General features: G+C 38.9%; 5 protein-coding genes and 1 pseudogene across 7 annotated transcripts; 4 read left to right on the top strand and 2 right to left on the bottom strand.

The window, feature by feature from the left end:
• Nucleotides 1-155: 155 nt before the first annotated feature.
• LOC104714176 (U-box domain-containing protein 52-like) lies at nucleotides 156-3,700 on the top strand (annotated as a pseudogene). Its single transcript, XR_015561363.1, has 10 exons — nucleotides 156-557; nucleotides 639-733; nucleotides 832-953; nucleotides 1,056-1,267; nucleotides 1,369-1,417; nucleotides 1,507-1,819; nucleotides 1,902-2,003; nucleotides 2,087-2,494; nucleotides 2,595-3,359; nucleotides 3,449-3,700. The product of XR_015561363.1 is annotated as a U-box domain-containing protein 52-like (transcript).
• Nucleotides 3,701-3,775: 75 nt separating this feature from the next.
• LOC104703233 (uncharacterized) lies at nucleotides 3,776-6,516 on the top strand. The gene is made up of 7 exons (XM_087457423.1): nucleotides 3,776-4,435; nucleotides 4,606-4,743; nucleotides 4,833-5,078; nucleotides 5,175-5,294; nucleotides 5,431-5,613; nucleotides 5,723-5,940; nucleotides 6,023-6,516. The coding sequence occupies exons 1-7, from the start codon at nucleotides 3,881-3,883 to the stop codon at nucleotides 6,354-6,356; spliced, it is 1,794 nt and encodes a 597-aa protein (XP_087313549.1). The 5' UTR covers nucleotides 3,776-3,880; the 3' UTR covers nucleotides 6,357-6,516.
• A 231-nt stretch (nucleotides 6,517-6,747) lies between these two features.
• Nucleotides 6,748-7,982, top strand: LOC104703230 (uncharacterized). The gene is made up of 3 exons (XM_010419203.3): nucleotides 6,748-7,031; nucleotides 7,157-7,257; nucleotides 7,416-7,982. The coding sequence occupies exons 1-3, from the start codon at nucleotides 6,934-6,936 to the stop codon at nucleotides 7,886-7,888; spliced, it is 672 nt and encodes a 223-aa protein (XP_010417505.2). The 5' UTR covers nucleotides 6,748-6,933; the 3' UTR covers nucleotides 7,889-7,982.
• Nucleotides 7,861-13,411, bottom strand: LOC104703231 (pyrophosphate-energized membrane proton pump 2). Its single transcript, XM_010419204.3, has 15 exons — nucleotides 13,067-13,411; nucleotides 12,324-12,654; nucleotides 11,991-12,194; nucleotides 11,729-11,880; nucleotides 11,489-11,636; nucleotides 11,279-11,411; nucleotides 10,783-10,955; nucleotides 10,489-10,609; nucleotides 9,788-9,975; nucleotides 9,265-9,702; nucleotides 9,016-9,180; nucleotides 8,784-8,939; nucleotides 8,581-8,692; nucleotides 8,263-8,482; nucleotides 7,861-8,175 (listed from the first exon to the last, which is right to left on the bottom strand). Exons 2-15 carry the CDS (start codon nucleotides 12,420-12,422, stop codon nucleotides 8,076-8,078), a joined length of 2,409 nt encoding a protein of 802 aa, XP_010417506.1. The 5' UTR covers nucleotides 12,423-12,654; nucleotides 13,067-13,411; the 3' UTR covers nucleotides 7,861-8,075.
• Nucleotides 13,412-13,446: 35 nt separating this feature from the next.
• On the top strand, nucleotides 13,447-17,275 carry LOC104714172 (uncharacterized). Its single transcript, XM_010419199.3, has 16 exons — nucleotides 13,447-13,554; nucleotides 13,652-13,778; nucleotides 13,881-13,909; nucleotides 14,004-14,041; nucleotides 14,157-14,244; nucleotides 14,500-14,605; nucleotides 14,720-14,790; nucleotides 15,034-15,103; nucleotides 15,219-15,281; nucleotides 15,689-15,760; nucleotides 15,875-15,976; nucleotides 16,214-16,288; nucleotides 16,411-16,506; nucleotides 16,737-16,853; nucleotides 16,936-16,992; nucleotides 17,092-17,275. The coding sequence occupies exons 2-16, from the start codon at nucleotides 13,665-13,667 to the stop codon at nucleotides 17,149-17,151; spliced, it is 1,158 nt and encodes a 385-aa protein (XP_010417501.1). The 5' UTR covers nucleotides 13,447-13,554; nucleotides 13,652-13,664; the 3' UTR covers nucleotides 17,152-17,275.
• Nucleotides 17,232-19,934, bottom strand: LOC104703229 (RNA pseudouridine synthase 3, mitochondrial). Of its 2 annotated transcripts, none has more exons than XM_010419200.3 (9): nucleotides 19,423-19,934; nucleotides 19,166-19,237; nucleotides 18,908-19,066; nucleotides 18,754-18,801; nucleotides 18,561-18,641; nucleotides 18,358-18,474; nucleotides 18,151-18,252; nucleotides 17,917-18,075; nucleotides 17,232-17,824 (listed from the first exon to the last, which is right to left on the bottom strand). In XM_010419200.3, the coding sequence occupies exons 1-9, from the start codon at nucleotides 19,741-19,743 to the stop codon at nucleotides 17,447-17,449; spliced, it is 1,437 nt and encodes a 478-aa protein (XP_010417502.1). In that variant the 5' UTR covers nucleotides 19,744-19,934; the 3' UTR covers nucleotides 17,232-17,446. The 2 variants fall into 2 exon arrangements, with proteins under 2 accessions (XP_010417502.1, XP_010417504.1); XM_010419202.3 differs by having other exon boundaries at nucleotides 19,410-19,898.
• Between the last annotated feature and the right edge of the window lie 150 nt (nucleotides 19,935-20,084).

Genomic DNA, 20,084 nt, shown 5'->3' with positions numbered 1-20,084 from the left:
TGTTACACTTTTTCCAATATTCAACATGTTGAACAAAAGAGTCCAAACCACACAAATGTGTTATATTTTTTTTTGTGTGTGATATAGAATCTGAAATTAGACTATCAGCCAAAAATAAAAAAACCCTTAAATAATAACCATCAGAAAAAAGAGGAAATTCTCTAACCCATTAAGCTTACAATCTACTTCATTTGTTTTCACCAAAAAGAATCTTTTGATCAATCAAACTCTTTCCTTTTTTTTTTCTTTTGTGAAAATCAAATTGAAGTATCCTCTTCTTTGTATCATAAAGACTCAAGAGGGAATAGACCATTTTCCTTCCTTTTGGTTTGGAATTTTTTAACTCATAATATATAGAAGAAGAAGAAGAAGAAAAAGAATGTGGCTACCAAAAGCAAACGGGACAAAGAAAGAAACAGGAAGTGGTTCGGTGGCAGTTGCAATAGACAAAGACAAAGGAAGCCAACATGCTCTCAAATGGACAATCGACAATCTTGCTTCTCGTGGCCAAACCATATCCCTTATCCATGTCCTCTCCAAATCCCATTCCTCTTCAGGTTTTCATATAAATTTTCAGCTTCAAAAAGTTTCTTCTCCTCGGTAAAGTTGGTAACTTTTTTTTGTTGTTGTTGTTGCAGATCTTGAAGACGGAACGCCACAGCAGAGACAACTATTGGAGAAGATAGCTAAAGATCTATTTGTATCCTTCCACTGCTATTGCTCCCGTAAAGAGGTATATTTTATCTTCACAATCACAAAACCCTTTGTTAAACAAAGGTCCTCACTTTGAATCATTTGGAGAAACACCCTTAATCGATTCTGTTTGAGCAGATAAACTGTCAAGACATTTTGCTGGAAGACGCAGACAAAGTCAGAGCCATTACCGAATATGTTTCATCTTCAGCAATCGAGAACTTAGTCGTTGGAGCCGCATCACGTAATGGCTTCATGAGGTAATTACTTTTATCTTCTTCTTTTCAGATTCTGTTACAAAAGTCTCTGTTTTTTTTTCCACAACGGATTATGTAAATTTGTGATATATTGACTCTGAGCAGAAGATTCAAGACGGATTTGCCAACAACTGTGTCAAAATCAGCTCCAGATTTCTGCAGCGTTTATGTAATTTCAAAAGGCAAAATTGCATCAGTACGAAATGCATCTCGTCCTGCTCCTTACCATAATTCCATGCAGCAATGTGAGATTGACAACCATTACCCTCATACTCCTGACAAAGCACCAAACCACCATGACCATTCCAATTCTGCAGGTTTATAATATAAAAACTTAAAACTTCTCTCTTTCAAAAAAAAGCAAGACAGAAGTTCTGAGTGATCCAATTTTGTGTCTTTCCATTGGTTTTGCAAACAGGTAATACACCTTCTAGACCGCGCAGATCAGTTGAATCAGATGCAACAAGGTATAGGGAACTTGATTGGTGTCTTTAACTTTAAAATGTCTTACATGAAGACTTAAAGATTCAACATATTTCTGTTTTTTTTTTGGTAGATCGCCGTTAGTGAGAAGGAAGCCATATGGGGACTTATATGATTCAGATAGCGACCTTTCGTTCATCAGTCCCTCTTCTCATCGGGAATCTGACATTTCATTCATCAGCTCTGGGAGACCGAGCGTTGAGCGCTCTTCCTTCAGCCTTGATTTTCCTGAATCTGCAAGGACTTCGAGAATGTCAACGAGCTCAGAGCAAAGCATTGGCTCACATCGCTTGGGACTCAAGTTCAGTGATCCTGGTTTCCCTAACGAATCCTCTACATTCTCTGAAGAGAGCGGTAGAACATCCTCGTATTCATCTCAGAGCTTGGTTAGTACTAACTCAAGATCCTTGTCTACTTTTTCTTCTTATAAAGGTTGATTTCATCTTAGATGGGATTGTGTTGTTGCAGGATGATGTTGAAGCTGAAATGAAGAGGCTGCGTTTAGAGCTTAAACAAACCATGGATATGTATAGCACAGCTTGCAAAGAAGCTTTAAGCGCTAGACAACAGGTAGTAAGAAGCTAACGTCTAAGTCAATGTAAAGGAAATGAGATTAGCACATTTGAATCAAATATCGTTTTCTGAACTTTTAGGCAACGGAGCTGCAAAAGCTGAGAACCGAAGAGGAGAGACGGTTGGAAGAAGCAAAGAGTTCAGAGGAAGCAGCAATGTCAATAGTGGAAAAAGAGAGAGCTAAAGCCAAAGCAGCTTTGGAAGCTGCTGAAGCTGCAAAGAGATTAGCAGAAGTGGAAGCTAAAAGAAGGTTGACTGCAGAGATGAAGACACTGAAGGAATCAGATTCATTCTCTCGCGGATTTGTGCGGTATAGGAAATACACGGTTGAAGAAATCGAAGAAGCTACTTCAAATTTTGCAGAGTCTCAAAAGGTTGGAGAAGGAGGCTATGGCCCTGTCTTTAGAGGCTATCTTGATCACACAAGTGTTGCTGTTAAAGTTCTACGCCCTGATGCAGCTCAAGGAAGATCACAGTTTCAGAAAGAAGTAACAAAACAATCTTTCTACCTTTTTTTTTTTTGATTTTATACAAGAAAGTTTTCATCTTTGAGAGAAAGACGTACGTATGCCTTATGTTTTTTCTCAGGTTGAAGTGTTAAGCTGCATAAGGCATCCAAACATGGTGCTTCTTCTTGGAGCTTGTCCAGAATTTGGGATTCTTGTTTATGAATACATGGCCAAAGGAAGTCTAGAAGACCGGCTTTTCAGGAGAGGAAACACACCTCCAATAACCTGGCAGCTACGTTTCAGAATCGCTGCTGAGATAGCCACAGGACTGCTCTTTCTCCACCAGACCAAACCTGAACCAATTGTCCACAGAGACCTTAAACCAGGAAACGTTTCTCCTCGATTACAACTACGTGAGCAAGATCAGCGATGTCGGGCTAGCAAGATTAGTCCCTGCAGTAGCTGAAAACGTTACACAGTACAGAGTCACTTCAGCTGCAGGAACATTCTGTTACATTGATCCTGAGTACCAACAAACCGGAATGTTGGGTGTGAAGTCAGATGTTTATTCACTCGGGATCATGCTTTTGCAGATCTTGACTGCGAAACAGCCAATGGGTTTGGCTTACTACGTTGAGCAAGCCATCGAAGAAGGCACTCTTAAAGATATGCTTGATCCAGAAGTACCTGATTGGCCTGTGGAAGAAGCTCTGTCTTTAGCAAAGCTATCGCTTCAATGCGCGGAACTAAGAAGAAAAGATAGACCGGATCTCGGGAAAGAGATATTGCCTGAGCTCAACCGGTTGAGAGAGATTGGTGAAGAGAGATTGGTGAAGAGAGTTTAGAGAGTGTGTTTTATGCAGGAAAGTCTCCACACACTAGCCAAGTCTCGATTTCAGCATCTGTGAGTGCTTCTTCTCTAATAAATCTTGTAAAGGTTTGATCTTTTTCTTTCTTGTGTGTAACGGTTTTTTCGTTTTGTTTTTCTCGCAGAGTGATCCTTGTACACCGAATCCGGAATCTCCAGCTGCAGAATCTCAATCCTAGTTTTGAGATGGCTGAAGAAAATTTGGTAACTAAATAGAATCAGATGATGATGTTTCAAGTGAAGCTGAAGATAAAGGAACTAGTGTAACCCAGCCTTGGGAGGAATATGGTATTCTGTTAAATAATCAGTTATGTAAACGGTCTATTATATGTAGGCCCATCACGGTATTTATTAAAGCATCGATCATGTAAAAAAAAGGCCCAATGGCTCAGACCGGTTTGACTTAACCGGGTTTGTTTTAATTGAATTGTTTTTGAAAAACGAGAAATGGTTTAAATTCATAAGCTACAGATAAACCCTGCAACAGCTTCTTCTCTTCTTGCTCTTGATGTGGGTAGAAGCAAAGTAGCGAACTTTGTCAATCTTTGTTTGCTTTTATGGAGCTTTTACATAGCTCTTGCAATTTCGAAACCCTAACCTTGATTTCTCCTCCTTTACAATCTTGTAAATTTGGTTCAAACTCTCTCTTATTCTTCTCTCCTCGTCGCGTGACCTTGTTCTCGGGGTACAACCACAGTGGCCGCGTAGCTGTTTCGGCCTCTTCGCAGCACGGTGATTCGAATTCTAGCAGCTCTAGTTCGTCTCAGACAAACCACGCCTCTCTCGCGCAGGAATCTATTGCTGGGTTTCTCCGACTAGAGATTGGAATCTCCGAGGTCGATTCAGATTTCATCTCTTCGAATTGTCCAAAGTACACGCGAATGATCGTTGATGGAGTTAGGGATTTGGAGGAATGGAATTCGTGGAAAGGGAGTAAAGAATCTGAGGGAATCGAGGGTTTAGGGTTTAAGGAGAAAGTGATTTATATGGTGAAACAGAAGGGTGATGGTGGCAAAGTTGCCTTTTTGGAGAGTCTTGGTTTGAGTTTGTCTTCTGCTATGTATTTGGCTCATTACGTCTCCTCTGAATCGCTTCCCATTCTTCTCCATAAGGTAATTATTCACTGATTGTTGTTCGATATCAATTTCAGAATATACGTTAAGAGATAGAGATGTTGATTGTGCATCAAAATCAAGAGTTGCTAGTGTTGTATGTTTTTGTTAGGTTGGGTTTGGATTTCGATTTTGGCATGGTACTTTAATCTTGGATTTGGATTTTTTAGGTTAAGTACCTCAAGGAAATATTCTTTTCTGGAAGTGATGAGAATGGTCTTGTTGGAAAGTACGCACGACGAATGATGCTCTACTTATCCATTCCTATTGATGAAGATGTGCAGCAAACTCTTTCCTTTTTCGAAAAGGTTTTTGTGTGTGTGTTCTCTCTCTCCTGTTAGCTTTCGCTATAAGCACTATATTGTTTAGTAAGATGAATGTTAAAAATGTATTTTAGATTGAAGCAAGGCGTGGAGGTTTGGACATGCTCGGTTCTGTAGATGCATCATTCAGATTTTTAATCGAGTCATTCCCTCGGCTTCTTCTACTTTCAGAAGAAAATGATATGAAGCCTATGGTAGAGTTTCTTGAAAGCATTGGTATTCCTAAAGGTTGCTCGGGCAAAGTACTTCTCTTGTACCCTCCTATCATGCTCAGCAAAACTGACGAGATCAAAAGAAGGGTAGCCGCAGCTCTGGAGAAGGTATGCCTGTTTGGTTGATTGTACATAATTTAGCATGGAGCTGCACTTTCTTTGTTTTCTTTTGGTTGCTGATTCTTGCAAATTTGGGTTGTATAGGTTCAGATTAGTGTAGTGAACAAGGATTCTGGAAAATTATTGCAGAAGTATCCGTGGATCCTCTCACCAAGCATACAAGAGAACTATTCCCATATCGTCTCATTTTTTAACAGTGAATCGGTAAGCACATAGAACTATTCCCACATCATGTCGATCAGATAAATTGGTGGTTTTGTGTTTGTTAAGTTGTCATTATCATTGCTGTTCCATGATTGGTCTTACTAAGACATGGTTTGTTATGATTTTGCTTTCTTAGGTGCTCAAAATGGATATTGACCACGGAATTAGGAGATGGCCTTTGCTTCTCGGTTGCTCAGCGAGCAATATGGAGATGATGGTGAAGGAATTTGATAAATTAGGTGTTAGAGATAAAAGAATGGGGAAGGTTATACCCAAGATGCCTCAGCTTTTGTTATGTAAACCCCAAGACTTTCTTAAGGTAAAGAAACCACTTTCCAAGATGTGTATTCTCTCATTCTATTGTGCAAGACTATTTCTTAAGGTAAAGAGCCCACTTTCCAAGATGTGTATTCACTCATTTGTAACAGGTTGTTTGCTTTTTGGAAGATTTGGGATTTCAAAAGGAAATCGTGGGTCAAATACTCTGTCGATGTCCTGAAATATTTGGCTGCAGCATTGACAATACCCTTCAGAAAAAACTCAGATTTCTCACTCGTTTTGGTGTTTCATCTACGCATTTTCCCCGAATCATAAAGAAATACCCGGAATTTCTCACATACGACGCAGACAAAACACTACTTCCACGGTATCTATCATAGCACATCATACTCAGTGAATCATTTTCTAGCTTATATGTCCCCTAATATAGTTATCATATGCCCTTACAGGCTAAAGTACCTAATGGAGACTGGGATATCAGAGAGAGAGCTTGCCTTCATGATTCGCAAGTTCTCACCGCTATTAGGATACAGCATGGACAAAGTGTTGAGACCGAAGTTAGAGTTTCTGTTGAACAGTATGGAGAAGCCGGTCAGAGAGGTAATAGAATACCCAAGGTACTTTAGTTACTCGCTGGAGAAAAGGATAAAACCGCGGTTTTGGGTACTCAAAGGGAGGAACATAGAATGTACATTACAGGAAATGTTAGGTAAAAATGATGAAGAGTTTGCTGCTGATTTCTTGGGTTTAGGAGAGCTTCGAACTCACCACGAAACGTCTTAGTTATTTTGTAGGCCAAAGTTTCTTTCAGAAGATCACTATGTTATGAAATTGGTGATATCTCTGAGAAGCATCTGCAGTTTTGTCTGTGTGCATTGTTCATAAATTCATATAGCCGCTAGTGTATGTACTTACTGTTCTTGTATACAAGAAAAAAGAAAAATGAATTAAAAAATTCAGTTTATGTGTGTCTGTACCGGTTAATTTTCAGTTTTGTGAACCCGGATCGGTTTTGGTTTGATGTATGTGGACTGGGCCCTTTTAGGATAACTGTATGGGCCTAAATCTGGAAATAGCCCATTGGGCAAATATTTATAACATTGCACAGCTTTTTCAAAAAACAAAAAAAAACACTCGACAAAAATAATTTCCCCAATTTTTTGTATCTCGAAGCGGTTTCTCGCTTACTCTAATACTGTATGCTAAGATGTAAAGTTTGTAAACTCAATCATTCATAATATTTTGAAAATTCTCAGAAAAAATTGATTCATCTCTTTACGTTTGATAAACATGATTGCTGAGAAAAGGAATTGAGGGAGTCACTAATTTACTGATTACAATCCTCACCGATTAAGCAAAAATGGGAAACGCTCTAGGCAAAGCATCAACGGACATCGGAGGTTTTATCGGCAACATTTTCACAGCACCGCTCAAAGCCACACTTGGAAGATCCTGTTTGTAAGATTTTCTTCTGATCCATTATCTGAATTTAGAGGAACCAACAACTGTCCTAAATCGTTGATTTGGTTCTTTTTTTTTATCACCATTTTTTTGATGATTTCTCTTTCTTCTATTGATTATAGAGATGTATGTTCGGGACCATGGGATCTTGCATGTTTCATAGAACATTCCTGTCTTACTGATATCGCCAAACTGGTGCTTATGTCAGCCCTCTGTTTCATAAGTAACCTTCTCTCCTTCTCTTTTCATAAGTAACCTTCTCTCGTTCTCTTTTCATAAGTAACCTTCTCTCGTTCTCTTTTCATAAGTAACCTTCTCTCCTTCTCATTATTAGATTCTATAAACTACTCTCCTTACTTTTCTTTATAATTTTTTCTTCAGTTTTGATGTTCATCACCCTCTTGTTCAAACTTGGAATCTGCCAGTGTGTTGTTAAAAGCATCTGCAAAATGTCATGCGCCGCTTGTGCAGCGTACTGGTTCGCCATTGGAGAGATGATTAGTTGCTTGTGGCACAGTTTGACTAACGTAAAGCGGGTCCGTCGTAATAGAAAACGACTCGGTGATATAGAAGCTGCCACCTACGATTACTCTAGTGATGACGAATCGAGTTCATCAGTCAGTCCCAGTCGAAGAAAGAACATTAGACCAAAGCCGAGAAGAAGAAACAGACTAGGAGGAAGCAAACACAACCATCGCCATCTTGGCAGCAATGGCAACAACCGCCGCCTCATAAGGCTACCGAGTAGACAGATGTCTGTACGAGTTGGAGGCAAATCAAGAAGAATAAAAGTGCCAGAACGAGAAAATCTAGGAGAGATAAGATCCTCAAAGTATAAAGATGTGGTTGATTAAAATGTCTCTATAGTTCCTTAAAAGAGTCTCTAAACTCAAAAACAGAATTATCTCATTTATTCAGATGAAAATGAAACACAAAACCATTAATCCATGTGAATAATTTTATAACCAACCTCTCTCCCTCTCTATTTGTATATGTGCAAGAGAGTAAACAAGCCGGGGATGGATAAGTAATGGTTCACTTTCAGAGGAAAACCGGAGCCATGACGAGAGTTATAGTCGCGAGCATTTTTATGAGGACGTGAATGGATGGACCGGCTGTGTCCTTGAATGGATCTCCCACGCTGCAATTGTCCAGATGAATTATAATGAGAAATCGCATCTAGGAATACAACTTTGAATTGTGTTTTGAAATAGAACGAAATACTTACGTATCACCAGTCACAGCTGCTTTGTGGGCTTCGCTTCCTTTACCCCCAAGTGCCCCCGTCTCTATGTATTTCTTTGCATTGTCCCAAGCACCTCCCGCGGTGTTTAGGAAAAGTGCCATTAAGATACCACAAACTGTTGCAAACATGAGCATAGAAGCTACAACCTTTGCTCCCAGTAGAGGTTGTCCTGTGTAGTAACCCAAGATCCGAAACACCAAACCTGAAAGAGAGAACAAGAGGTTTGTTTTCGTCACAATCTTGTGGTTTCAATACAGGAAGCAAAAAAAAAAAAGGGACAAAAGAACATTACTGACTTACCAACTACAATGGGTGATGCAATAGCTAAAACTCCTGGCTTGATCATTTCCCTTAAAGCTGCAGATGCGACAATGGCGACACATCGACTATAATCTGGCTTCTCCTTGTACGTCTGTTACAGGATATTGGTTTTGCTAGTCAACAGCAGTACAAGCCAAATAAATAAGAAATAGGGAAGCACTAGAAAGGAAAAATATGCTTACCATTATGCCAGGCCTCTCGATAAATTGTCTTCTTACTTCGTTGACAACCTCTTGAGCAGTTCGACCAACTGCCGCACATGCCCAAGCACTAAATAGAAAGATAAGCATGGAGCCCAATAATCCACCTACGAAGACTTCTGGGATAGCAATATCAACCTAATTTGAACCGAGGATGAGCATGAGAAACTGTTTCAATTTCGGGAATACAGCAAATTTGCATAATGACATTTACCTCTTTGAAAGACACATTAGCAAACGCTGAAACCTCGTCCATATACGCACTAAAGAGAAGGAATGACGCAAGTGCAGCAGATCCAATGGCAAACCCTTTCGTTGTTGCTTTTGTTGTGTTCCCAACAGCATCAAGAAGATCAGTGATCTCACGGACACTTTCTGGCTGCAGGAGACATTTATATTACTTCTACATTAGAATAAAGATGGAACATAAGAGCTTTTCAAGCCAATCATGTGAGATTTTTACCTGCTGGCTCATCTCGACAATCCCACCAGCGTTGTCAGCTATGGGGCCAAACATGTCCATAGTAAGAACATAAGCTGCAGTGCTTAGCATTCCCATGGTAGCAACGGCTGTTCCAAATAGACCTCCAGTGGGAATGCCATTTTCGTCCACTAACCCCGAGGTATTTCCCAGCCAATACGCAGAAATAATAGCTACACTTATAGTCAAAACTGGAAGAGCAGTCGATTCCAGGCCCAAGCTGACCCCAGCAATGATATTAGTCCCATGACCAGTCGAGCTAGCAAGAGCTAACGTCCGAACAGGCTCGTGCTTATAATCTGTATAATATTTGGATATCCAGACAAAGATATAGGCAGTGATGATGCCAACCAACCCACATAGGGCGAAATTGAACCATGCAGATGGAGCTTGTTCAGTGTAAAGCAGCCAGCGAGTCGACTGCGAAACATGAATAATGCTGTCAGAAGAATAAAGCGTATAATTTGTTCGCAATTACACAAGGATTTGTGTTTGGCAACATTACCGCGCCAAAGGTCAAAACAGCTAATATAATAGTCAGAGAATATCCTTTCTGAAGTACAGCCATTGGATCCTCTACCGGAGATTTCACACTAGCATCACGTGTTCCCTTGATTGATAGAATACCAATTGATGATATAATCAAGTCAAAAGAATGAACAACTAGAGGAAACAGGATAAAGCCCGATGGATCTGCGTAACAGAAAACGATTTGAGGTTTAATAGGATGTTTATCACCACATACTTTTACTATTCTATGTATTTCCTATCTTCCTAACATCAAATTGCAAAAAATTATGCTAGTTTAACAACCACGGCTATAAATGGTCAGGAATGTTACAGAAAAATTTGACTGCAGTCAAATGTAACTTGCTAAAGGAGTCATGAAAAGTAGTCTTCCTTCAATCTTCATATAATGCATACGCAGATTAATACAACTTATACCGATATTTCAAACCCTAATGAGTAACAATGTACCCTCACATCCTCAAGGAGTGACCAAAACATGCCATAAAGTGTAGATTATTCTCTATACAGAATGTAATTTCTGAGCTTGAACTCTCCACACAACTCTTCCTAACTTTGCATTTCAGATTATATAATCCTAGCAGTGCATTTAATTTTCTCAACATAAGTCAGGAACTCAAACATAGGTTATATATTGCATGAGCCAGAAGTAACTTTAAAGAGAGATGGCTCACAAACCTTCAATTTTGCACTTCTTAGCCATTGTTCCACCTAGTATCATTGCACTGATGATTTCTGCAGCTATACTTTCAAATAAATCAGCACCTCTAGCAGCACAGTCCCCCACATTGTCTCCAACCTACAAGAAAATGAAAATAACTTTAAAAGCCTAAATGGCGAAAACATAAGTAAACCCTTATTCAACTTGCTGGGTATATACTCTAGATTGATACATGCCCCAAACAAGGATGTCATGTTTGGACATCACAGATAATCAAGAAAGTAAAAATAAAAAGGACAAAGATCAAATACCAAATCAGCAATAACAGCAGGATTACGAGGATCATCCTCGGGTATACCCTGCTCGACTTTCCCAACAAGATCTGCCCCAACATCAGCTCCCTTAGTGTATATTCCACCACCCAACTGAGCAAATAAGGCAACAAACGAAGCACCGAAACCATATCCCACAAGAAGAAGAGGCACTGTAAGAGAAACAGAAAATTCAATCAATAAGTCTAACAAGTAAATACCACCACTATCGTCCATGCAAATGCAAATTGTGGTCAATACATCAAGAGACATACATATAGATTATAGGGTTGACTGAAAATCTTAGAATTCTTTAGATACCTCATCTCAATAACGATCAACACAATTCATGACATATTTAAGAAAATACTGCTCATGTCTGAAAATCATCCTTTGAAAAGATAAAAATAACATTTTGACATTCAGGACAATGATTACAAAATATGCACACAAGATGAAAATGGATTCTTCATAGACAGCAGAACAGGGGACTTACGGTCAGTAACATTCATTGAGCCTGGTGTATCCACACCCAACCAAACATAAAATGTAGAATAGAGGATGGCAATACCAATCACAGCCATACCAACAACAACTAGGGCTGAAAACCCACCAGCACGAACAGCTATCTGCATTTATATCTTCCACTTAGTATTTGGAAACATGTACACGTCAGGTAATGAAAATAGCTTAACTACAGAAGAACCTGCAATGCTTCTCTCGCAGAACGTCTGGCGGCACTGGAGACACGCACATTAGCACGAACTGATACCCACATTCCAACATATCCAGCAACACCTGAGCACAGAGCCCCCAAAAGAAATGCAGCAACAGTAATATAGGCAGACATCGCCCTACAGAAAAAAAAGTAATATGGCCAAGCATCATTCACAACAATTCAAAAGATAAAATAAATCTTATGAATGTAGTAATCATGTATCCGCACCTTCCTAAACCAGCAGCCTCTTGCTGGGGAGTTAAGTTACGGAATAGATATATGCAAAGAATCACAAAAGCTAGCAAGATGGCCATCTTTGATATAGTGCTATACTGTGTTCTGAAAAAACCTTCAGCTCCATCACGAATAGCATCTGATATCTATAAGTAAGAGAATTACCTCACAAATTAGAATTAAAGAAGTTTGATGAGAACAACGGAGAAAAGATGTCAACATCATGACTAACACCACAGAATTTGAGTGAGCTTACCTCAACCATCTCTGGCGGGCCTTCATCTTTCGCAAGAACCCACTTGGTTAGATATATTGACAAAAGGAAGCTGATGATGCATACTGTGAAGACGAACACGATGATGGGAGAAGTACTTGCTCCCATGTAAAAGATCGCTCCAAAGCAGAAAAGCAGAATTATAGAAAGGACACGAACATTTAATTTCCTAATAATCCGGAATATCTGCCAACAAAAACAATTGAAGGAAACCAGTTATAACATCACACCAGTTTTGTTTTTTAATACACATCTTAATGATCTGACGCAACCAATAAGAAAAGAAGTCAAGAAAGAGAGGAATTAGAGTAATACCAGTGGACTATAGGTTTTACTACGCATGCTGGGAAAAGCCCTAGGCCTGTCATTGAAAGACATCAAACTGGCCTGCTCAATATCTTCATCCATCATCATGTTTTCAGACTATGGGTAGAGTGGTAATAAAATCAGTGCTATGGGGCAACAACTCCGCCCCAGAACTCAGACGCTGAATTTAGATACACTACAACTTTTTTCTCCAGATGCTAACAGCACATCATAAAACAAGCACAAGTTAGTCTGAAACCTCTAACTCTAGATATATCTATCTTGATTCCAGCTTCTTCAAACTTTCTCAGTAGAGTTGCCACCACCATAAACAAAATTTCTGAAAAAAAAAATGGAAAAGTATTAAGTAACCATATAGCAATTTCAAATTAAATAAAAACAGACTCATCCGAGTAAGGTTCTAGAGTAAGGTTTAGCTATATCTTTCACCATATACCAAGACTGTAAACGCTTATACAATCAATTCCCCAGAAAGAAAGAAAAAAAAAACGCATGAGACCCCTAAGATCTAATCGACTAAGATTTCAGTGTAAGATACTACATAAACAAAATTATAAAAATAAAAAAACGCAAGGGACTGTGCATTCCGACTCTGCATTACTTCAATCGCGTTTAGATCTGACTTCACTACAAAGAGAAATTCACTTGATCTAGACAGGAAAGTGGATAGGCGAATCAACGAAATAAAAAAACAAAGAAGAAGCATACGAAGAGGTTCTCCGGAAACAAACCCTAAATCGGTAGAAACAGAGAAATAAAAAAGAAATCGCGGCTCCGGTGAGTGATCAGAAGGAAACCGCCATTAGCGAAAGCTTGTCCTAGCCGAAGAAGCGCTCTCCTCTTCCACCTCCTCAGTGTCTTTTTTTCTCCGTAAAAAATCCCAAAGACTTTTCAGAGAACTTTTCCTAATTTTTTTTTTTGTTTTTTTTTTACCACTTCACACAGTGGTACAAGTCTAATTTTATGAGTAAGTGACACATCCTATCCAATGACACGCTGCCACTTAATAGCTCGAATTATTTATAATTTATCTAAGAGACCCATCAGTTTTGATATATTTTACATATTAGGTCATCCTAGTATAATGGGCCAAGCCCAACATATGTTTTGCAATTCGGGGCCCATATAATCTGCAGAGTAAGAAAGAACACCACCACTAACGTTATCAGTCCGATCACAGAGCTCGCCTTTTCATCGTCGTCAATCTCCGGCGGACGCTGTACGTGATTTTACTTTGGAAAGCTTACGAATTGCTTAGCCGTTACTTTAACATTATATCTTACTAAGTTTCTTAACATATTCTCTGTTTTGGTTAGGAACAAGCAGAGGATGTTGATGACACTAGCCGCGGCGACGACCGCCGTTTCATTTAACTCAAAGCTTATCTTGTTTCGAATACGTTGCTCGGATTCTAACCCTAAGCGTGGCTTTGGCTCTAGAAAGGTTCTTACTTTGCTTTTGATGTTTCCTTTTGAGTCCTTCCTTTAAAACAACTTATTTTATTGATTCAAAGTACTGAGATAGAATTGTGAAATCTCATCACAGGAAGAGAAAGACTCGGCATTACAGCAAAGGTGTAGTTTTTTTTTTGGTTTGTTTGTTTGTTTAAGCATTCAGAATTCTCCAGTGCTGTCTGTTATATTTTCATATGGACTTGTGTGTCTGCAGGAAATCATCTTCGAAACAGTCTGTTTCTGTACCCAGAAGTAAGTTTAATTTGATTTTTAAGGCATACTGTAAGTAAAAGATGTTGCAGCTCTTCATTATTCTTGTCTGGCTTTTATTTTCGCTGAAGGAACTCCTGCATTTTTTTTTTTGCAGAGGCACCTGGTCTGAGTACTCAATTTGAAGGAAAATCTGGTAGATCTTTCGATATAGACTTCGAGGAACGGCTGGAAAACATCAGAAGGTACACATGTTTTTTTTTATTCTATTGGCTTTAGAAGAATATAAGTAAAAGGAACCTGAAACCTCAGACAATCACACTTGAATTTTAAAATTTACCCACAACGACATGATCTTCCTATTAAAGTTTGGTTCTTTTTTCTTTTCTTGATTTTTTCATCATGTGTCTTGCGTTCCGCTTCCCTAGACATAGTCAAGATCATTGTCATCCAACTGGTATGGAATGATTCTCTGTGACTCTGCTCTTTTGTTGAACTAGGTCAGCTCTTGAGCAGAAAAAGACGGAAGTAGTTAAAGAATTTGGTCCAATTGACTATGATGCTCCGGTCAAGTCTGACCAGAAAACAATTGGTTTTGGTACTAAGGTACACATACATAACATCTTGCAAGTGTTTATTTTGCTTTTGTTCTACAACCACTTGAAGCCTATAAGTAACATACATAACATCGTGACAAAACTTGGTCCCATGCCATGACAGGTTGGAGTTGGCATAGCTGTTGTTGTATTTGGTTTGGTTTTTGCTCTTGGTGACTTTCTTCCCACGGGAAGGTGCGTTATGACTCGTAAGATATTCTAATGTGATCACAGTTTTAAGTAGCTTTACTATAATGAAGGCAGCTTCAAGTCCAATGTCATAACTTTGTCATTTACACCATGTTACTGCTTGTCATTTTTCTTCCTTTTAGGATCAGCTAAGTTGGTTTCCGTGATTCACATTTTTGCCATACCAAGTCACATTGTCAGGTAATTTAGCCGGTCTCAGTTTTAACAAGTTTGTTTTTCACTTTTCAGTGAGAGTCCAACTAAGAACACAACAGTAGTTAAAAAACAGATCTCAGAAGAAGAGAAAGCCACGCTTCAGGTAAGATAAGGGGCTGATGTCTTTTTCATGAAGGCTTTGTTGTTCAAGAACTCTGATAAATTGAATAAAGCGAGAGACGGTGTAAACATTTTTATTATTATTTTTTTTTTTTCAGCAAAGGCTCAAAGATTTTGAAACAACTCTCAATGGCACTCCTAAGGATCAAGCTGCTCTGGAGGTGAGTGAAGACATGCTCTGTTGTGCATACTATTAAATATCTCCTTCATCGGCAATTTAGCCATTCATCTCCCTGTAGGCTGCCAATAATAGAGAACAACTTAAACTAATAACCAGCAGCTAAGGATTTGGAAAATTTTGAAATGCTTTGGTTCCAAAAACTCGTTATCTGTTTTTTCTCATTTTCACCTATTTAGACAATCCTTACTTCTATTTTAAGTTTTGCTTTTGTTCTTCGGGAATGAGTCTAATCTCCACATATCTTGATTTACATGAAACTTTTTCTGTTTGCTTCAACTGATTCACTGAAGTTGTTAATGCACACATAGAAGCTGAAAAAAAGTTACGCTTCCTCTTCTGACTTATTTATAATGCTAGAAAAATTCTTAAAGTTGGGGCACTATGCAGGGCGCAGCTGTGACACTGACTGAATTAGGAGAGTATCCACGGGCTGCTGCATTTCTTGAGAAACTGGCTAAGGTTTGTTTCTCTCATTCTTTTATATTTTGTCTTATGTCAAGTCATTCGTTTCACAAGAACATGCTGATAAGAGACTTAGCTAATAGTGCACAAAGTGGGATTCTTGTTCTGTAGGAGAGACCAACTGACCCTGACGTATTTCGACTGCTTGGAGAAGTAAATTATGAACTTAAGAACTATGAAGGTAGTATTGCTGCATACCGAATTTCAGAAAAGGTAAATACTCTCAAACTTCGTGGATCAAACTCTTTTCATAGCTTTTCTCACTTGCATTGAACTAATAGTTGATACAGATTAAGATGGCTGGAAGAATTTTTTCTTGGGGACATAAGATTTGAACTTATGCCCATTATAGCTGTTTTTACTACCATCTATATGTTGTTAACAAAGTTAGGACAGTCAGTTTTGCTATCTATAATAGTGATGTTCAACTTTTTGTTCTAATTACCCTAGGTTTCTAAAGGGATTGATCTTGAAGTCACACGAGGCCTCATGAACGCGTATTTAGCTGCTAATAAACCAGACGAGGTAAATCTGTTTCCATCAGATATGAATAGAAATTTGTTACCTTTTTGTCTAAGAAGCTTAATCTTAAATACTCTCAACATCTCCTTGGATCCATTTCTTTTCACTTTTGTTGTAATTCTCAGGCTGTCAAATTTCTTCTTGACACTCGTGAACTCCTGAATACAAAGAAAACAAGCACAGCAGACAGTGTTACAGATGAAACAAATCTCCCAATTCAGGTAACTTGGTTTCCTGGAAATGGACTCTTTTAACATTTTATTCTGGTACTGTCTTAGCATAATCAGTTCCTTGTTGAAATAGACATCTCTTCGTGTTCCTGATGGCATATCTGTTTCATATTTTACATCCGAAGAAACCAGATACGATAATGTAACATAGTATGAAGATCTATACTTTTGTGGCTTTTATCTCTAACTGATTTTAAACGTTGGGGAAAATATTTGCTCAGGTTGAGTTGCTTCTCGGGAAAGCTTATTCAGACTGGGGACATATCAGCGACGCCGTAGCTGTTTATGACCAGCTTATCACTGCTCATCCTGAAGACTTCCGAGGCTACTTGGCGAAGGTAATTTTCTCGTCCCGACCTCAAAAGAGTTGAGCTACTCAGATATACTTGCCGGTAAACTCCATGTGAAATGGTGTTGTAGGGAATCATATTGAGAGAAAATGGAAGCAGGGGAGATGCAGAAAGAATGTTCATCCAGGTGAATCATATGAACTCATTAAACCTTCTTCATTCCAATACGGTTCCAACTGAGTGAAAAAGATTTATGACACATAGCACCTTACTTATTAATGTGTAGGCACGCTTTTTTGCACCAGACAAAGCTAAGGCCCTTGTGGATAGATACTCCAAACTGTGATCACTCTCTGATTCTGTGTATATAGTGTACTGTATATGTTTTGTTTTTATGATTTTGTTTATCACTCTGTTTTACATATATTTCTAGAATTATAAATAATATATTTTGATTGGTTGGTTTTACATATATTGTGGATAATTCCAAACTGTGATCACATCGGCATGTGACTTACTAATATGAGTCAGATTGATCTGTGAGACTACTGTACAATACAAATATTGAGACTATTAAGCCGCAGGTAGAACCAAGAAGTTTAGGAACTGCTACCTATACAATACAAAGGTAGCAAAAAGAGCTACACCAAATATGAAGACATTAAGTTCCAACTGATCTTCATATGGCTAGGCATTGAAGCTACGAACCGCAAGAGATCTGGTTTGTCAATGATTCCTGTGCGAAGCGGCTCTGTTTCCTGTTGGTTCAAGACATGGAGGAACTTGGCAATGTTCGGAAGTACCATTTCCCGGCAATGGAGATGTAACAAAGGAACTTTTGACAAAACGCTTCCTTTTTGGATATCAAGACCTTCTGGTCTGCGCAGTTTATATGGTTTCCCAGTTGTTGGTTCAATATCAACCTGAGGCATCTGTTTCCATCTCTTGTGAACAAACCAACCGTACTTATAATCCCCTACTATTGGAGTACCAAGAGCTTCAGCGCAGTGTACACGTAGCTGTTTTTTAGAAAGTAAACTTGGTCAAGAGAGAAACAAAAACAAAATCTATCGCCAAACAGGTAAAGAGGACAGCAAAGTTTAATAAGTACCTGATGCTTTCTGCTAGTAATAGGACGAAGTTCTAACCACGAACACCCATTGATCATAGGTCCTAATACTCTATACTCTGTTATTGCTTCTTGCGAAGCTTCAAAGCCCGAACCTTGCGCCAAAACCACCCTGTCTGTTTTACCATCGTCCAAAAGCACCTGAACACAGGATTTTGAATTATTTTCAGACACAAGCAGTGTGTAAACGAGCAGAGATTATAATGAGATAAATACCTTTGAAAGAGGAGCTGAAATTAGTCCTTCTTTTTCCTTAGGAGAACCAATCACCAATGCCCAATATTGCTGATACATTGCTTCACAAGATTTGTTCCAAGCCTAGGATTGTGCAATATTTACGTGTCACTTAACAATTTTATGCTCAACCTTTCCTTCCTAGACCGTAGTGTGTTTGGTTCAGAATTTCAGATAAGTCCTTCTTACCTTACAGCTTAAGTTTCTCCCCTTGTAATCACTGAACACTGAGTGAAGATGATCAATACTTTCTTTGGTTCGACCCATAACTAAGAGGCCACTAGTTTCCCTATCAAGACGATGTACCTAACCAATGAAAGTCAAATACAAGTCAGAAACCAAAACGATCTATCAAAGATAACTGATAAACCCCCAAAATAAATCGAGTTTACCAATCTAGGACCTTCATCGTTGCCAAAAGACAAAGCTGCAGCTGCAAGTGCATCCATGCTGTTATGTATAGGAACATTTCCCTGAAACAAACAAAGATAACTGAGTATGCAGCTGCTGCTTAATCAACAAGAGAAATGTAACAGCTTCCTCCCATGAAGTCATTCTGCAGGAGCAAATAGAAAACTCTATTACCTTGACTGGAAGCTTAGGTGGCTTATTAAGAACTATAATAGCAGAGTCCTGCAGTAGATAGAAAAATAAGGTCAAAACTTGTATATAAGATCAACAAAAAGAGACCAGTGTAAAACATTAGCAAATCCAGAAGGGTTTCTCAAACTGGAGTTACCTTGAACCTGACAAGTCTTTGAAGATAAGCGATTTCGTCTGCGTTTGGATATAAGGTTCCACTTGGTATAGTGTCATATCTCTTAGAAATCCTCATCTCAGCGATTGACACTGGCAACCAGATTTTATCTCCTACTTGCATTACCTCGTTATGCTTAATCTGCAGATTAAAGTGTACAACGCTACCACTATTCTTAAACCCAATCCACGAGAATTATCACACCAACAACAACAAAAAAAGAACAGAGATCAATTGTACATTTCTCATGGGTCTAGCTCCATCTTCTTTCTCTCTTGAAGTATCCCTACGACCTCGAAACTCCATTTGAACCTACCACAAAGGTAAAACTCAATTACTGTGAATATAATTTAATGGAATTCATTTTAAAGGTCTCTTCATAAAAAGAGAAAACTGCACAAATGTTAAAAATATATTCGCGGAGTCTATCTGAATCTCTTTAAACAGTTCCAAAAAAATAGTTCAATTCAATCAAAAGTTTTACCAGAGGCACTCACAAGGCCCTTTGTGAAATGAGTTTGAATAGCCTTATCATGGATTTCCTCGAAATAGTACTTGACCCAGCTTATGGCTGTGACGTAGTCTTTGCTATCTCCGTCGTCTCCGTTATCAACGGCGTTTTTACCAGGTAATGGATGACCGGGAAATGGCGGCAGGGATATCAACTGACGTGGCAATGGTCCTTGCTTCGGTTGTCCCAGGTGTGCTACGTTGTTTGTCACGCGGATCACCGACGATGGCGGCGGAGCGACTCTCGAGTACCGCCGTGTAAATACGGCCAGGTATAACTGACGGAAGCTTTTCTTAGACTTCAACATGGGAGGTTTATCAGAAGACCGAAGGACTCTATGTCTAGGTCAGAATGCCGGCTAAACGGCGGATCTTCTTCGCGCGCTACGGCCGAAGAAGACGAAGAGAGAACGGAACTGTGAAAGCTAAAATGGGCCTGTTGGGCTTTCAATTCGTATCCAACTTCGGTCGTACAATTTCAGTTAAATAAAAAATCATTGTCTTACTCTACCATGTTCATTCAGTTAAAGCTTCAAGAAATTGTACAGTAAATTATTTTGTGATTTTGCATTCTCTCTTCCAATACCGATTTATTATGTTTACACCAAACCATAAATTGATAAAACAATTCAAAATGATGGTACTATGA

This window comes from Camelina sativa, chromosome 7 (assembly GCF_030686135.1).
Source record: "Camelina sativa cultivar CO46 ecotype springtype chromosome 7, ASM3068613v1".
Lineage (NCBI taxonomy): Eukaryota > Viridiplantae > Streptophyta > Magnoliopsida > Brassicales > Brassicaceae > Camelina > Camelina sativa.
The sequence above is the reverse complement of the archived record's forward strand: the minus strand, read 5'-3'. Positions and strand labels throughout refer to the sequence as shown.

Bases quoted from the DNA above. Each gene is read 5' to 3' on its own strand.
- LOC104703233 (XM_087457423.1), top strand. From the start codon at position 3,881: ATGGAGCTTTTACATAGCTCTTGCAATTTCGAAACCCTAACCTTGATT. The intron at 5,295-5,430 runs GTAAGCACATAG...TTGCTTTCTTAG, and splicing joins CATTTTTTAACAGTGAATCG to GTGCTCAAAATGGATATTGA. The intron at 5,614-5,722 runs GTAAAGAAACCA...CATTTGTAACAG, and splicing joins AACCCCAAGACTTTCTTAAG to GTTGTTTGCTTTTTGGAAGA.
- LOC104703230 (XM_010419203.3), top strand. From the start codon at position 6,934: ATGGGAAACGCTCTAGGCAAAGCATCAACGGACATCGGAGGTTTTATC. The intron at 7,032-7,156 runs GTAAGATTTTCT...TATTGATTATAG, and splicing joins ACACTTGGAAGATCCTGTTT to AGATGTATGTTCGGGACCAT. The intron at 7,258-7,415 runs GTAACCTTCTCT...TTTTTTCTTCAG, and splicing joins GTCAGCCCTCTGTTTCATAA to TTTTGATGTTCATCACCCTC.
- LOC104703231 (XM_010419204.3), bottom strand. From the start codon at position 12,422: ATGATGATGGATGAAGATATTGAGCAGGCCAGTTTGATGTCTTTCAAT. The intron at 11,637-11,728 runs GTGCGGATACAT...TTTTTTCTGTAG, and splicing joins GAGGCTGCTGGTTTAGGAAG to GGCGATGTCTGCCTATATTA. The intron at 8,483-8,580 runs GTAAGTCAGTAA...TCTCTCTTTCAG, and splicing joins TGCATCACCCATTGTAGTTG to GTTTGGTGTTTCGGATCTTG.
- LOC104714172 (XM_010419199.3), top strand. From the start codon at position 13,665: ATGTTGATGACACTAGCCGCGGCGACGACCGCCGTTTCATTTAACTCA. The intron at 14,245-14,499 runs GTACACATGTTT...TTGTTGAACTAG, and splicing joins CGGCTGGAAAACATCAGAAG to GTCAGCTCTTGAGCAGAAAA. The intron at 15,977-16,213 runs GTAAATACTCTC...TAATTACCCTAG, and splicing joins CATACCGAATTTCAGAAAAG to GTTTCTAAAGGGATTGATCT.
- LOC104703229 (XM_010419200.3), bottom strand. From the start codon at position 19,743: ATGTTGAAGTCTAAGAAAAGCTTCCGTCAGTTATACCTGGCCGTATTT. The intron at 18,475-18,560 runs GTAAACTCGATT...TTCATTGGTTAG, and splicing joins ACGATGAAGGTCCTAGATTG to GTACATCGTCTTGATAGGGA. The intron at 18,253-18,357 runs GTAAGAAGGACT...GCACAATCCTAG, and splicing joins GGAGAAACTTAAGCTGTAAG to GCTTGGAACAAATCTTGTGA.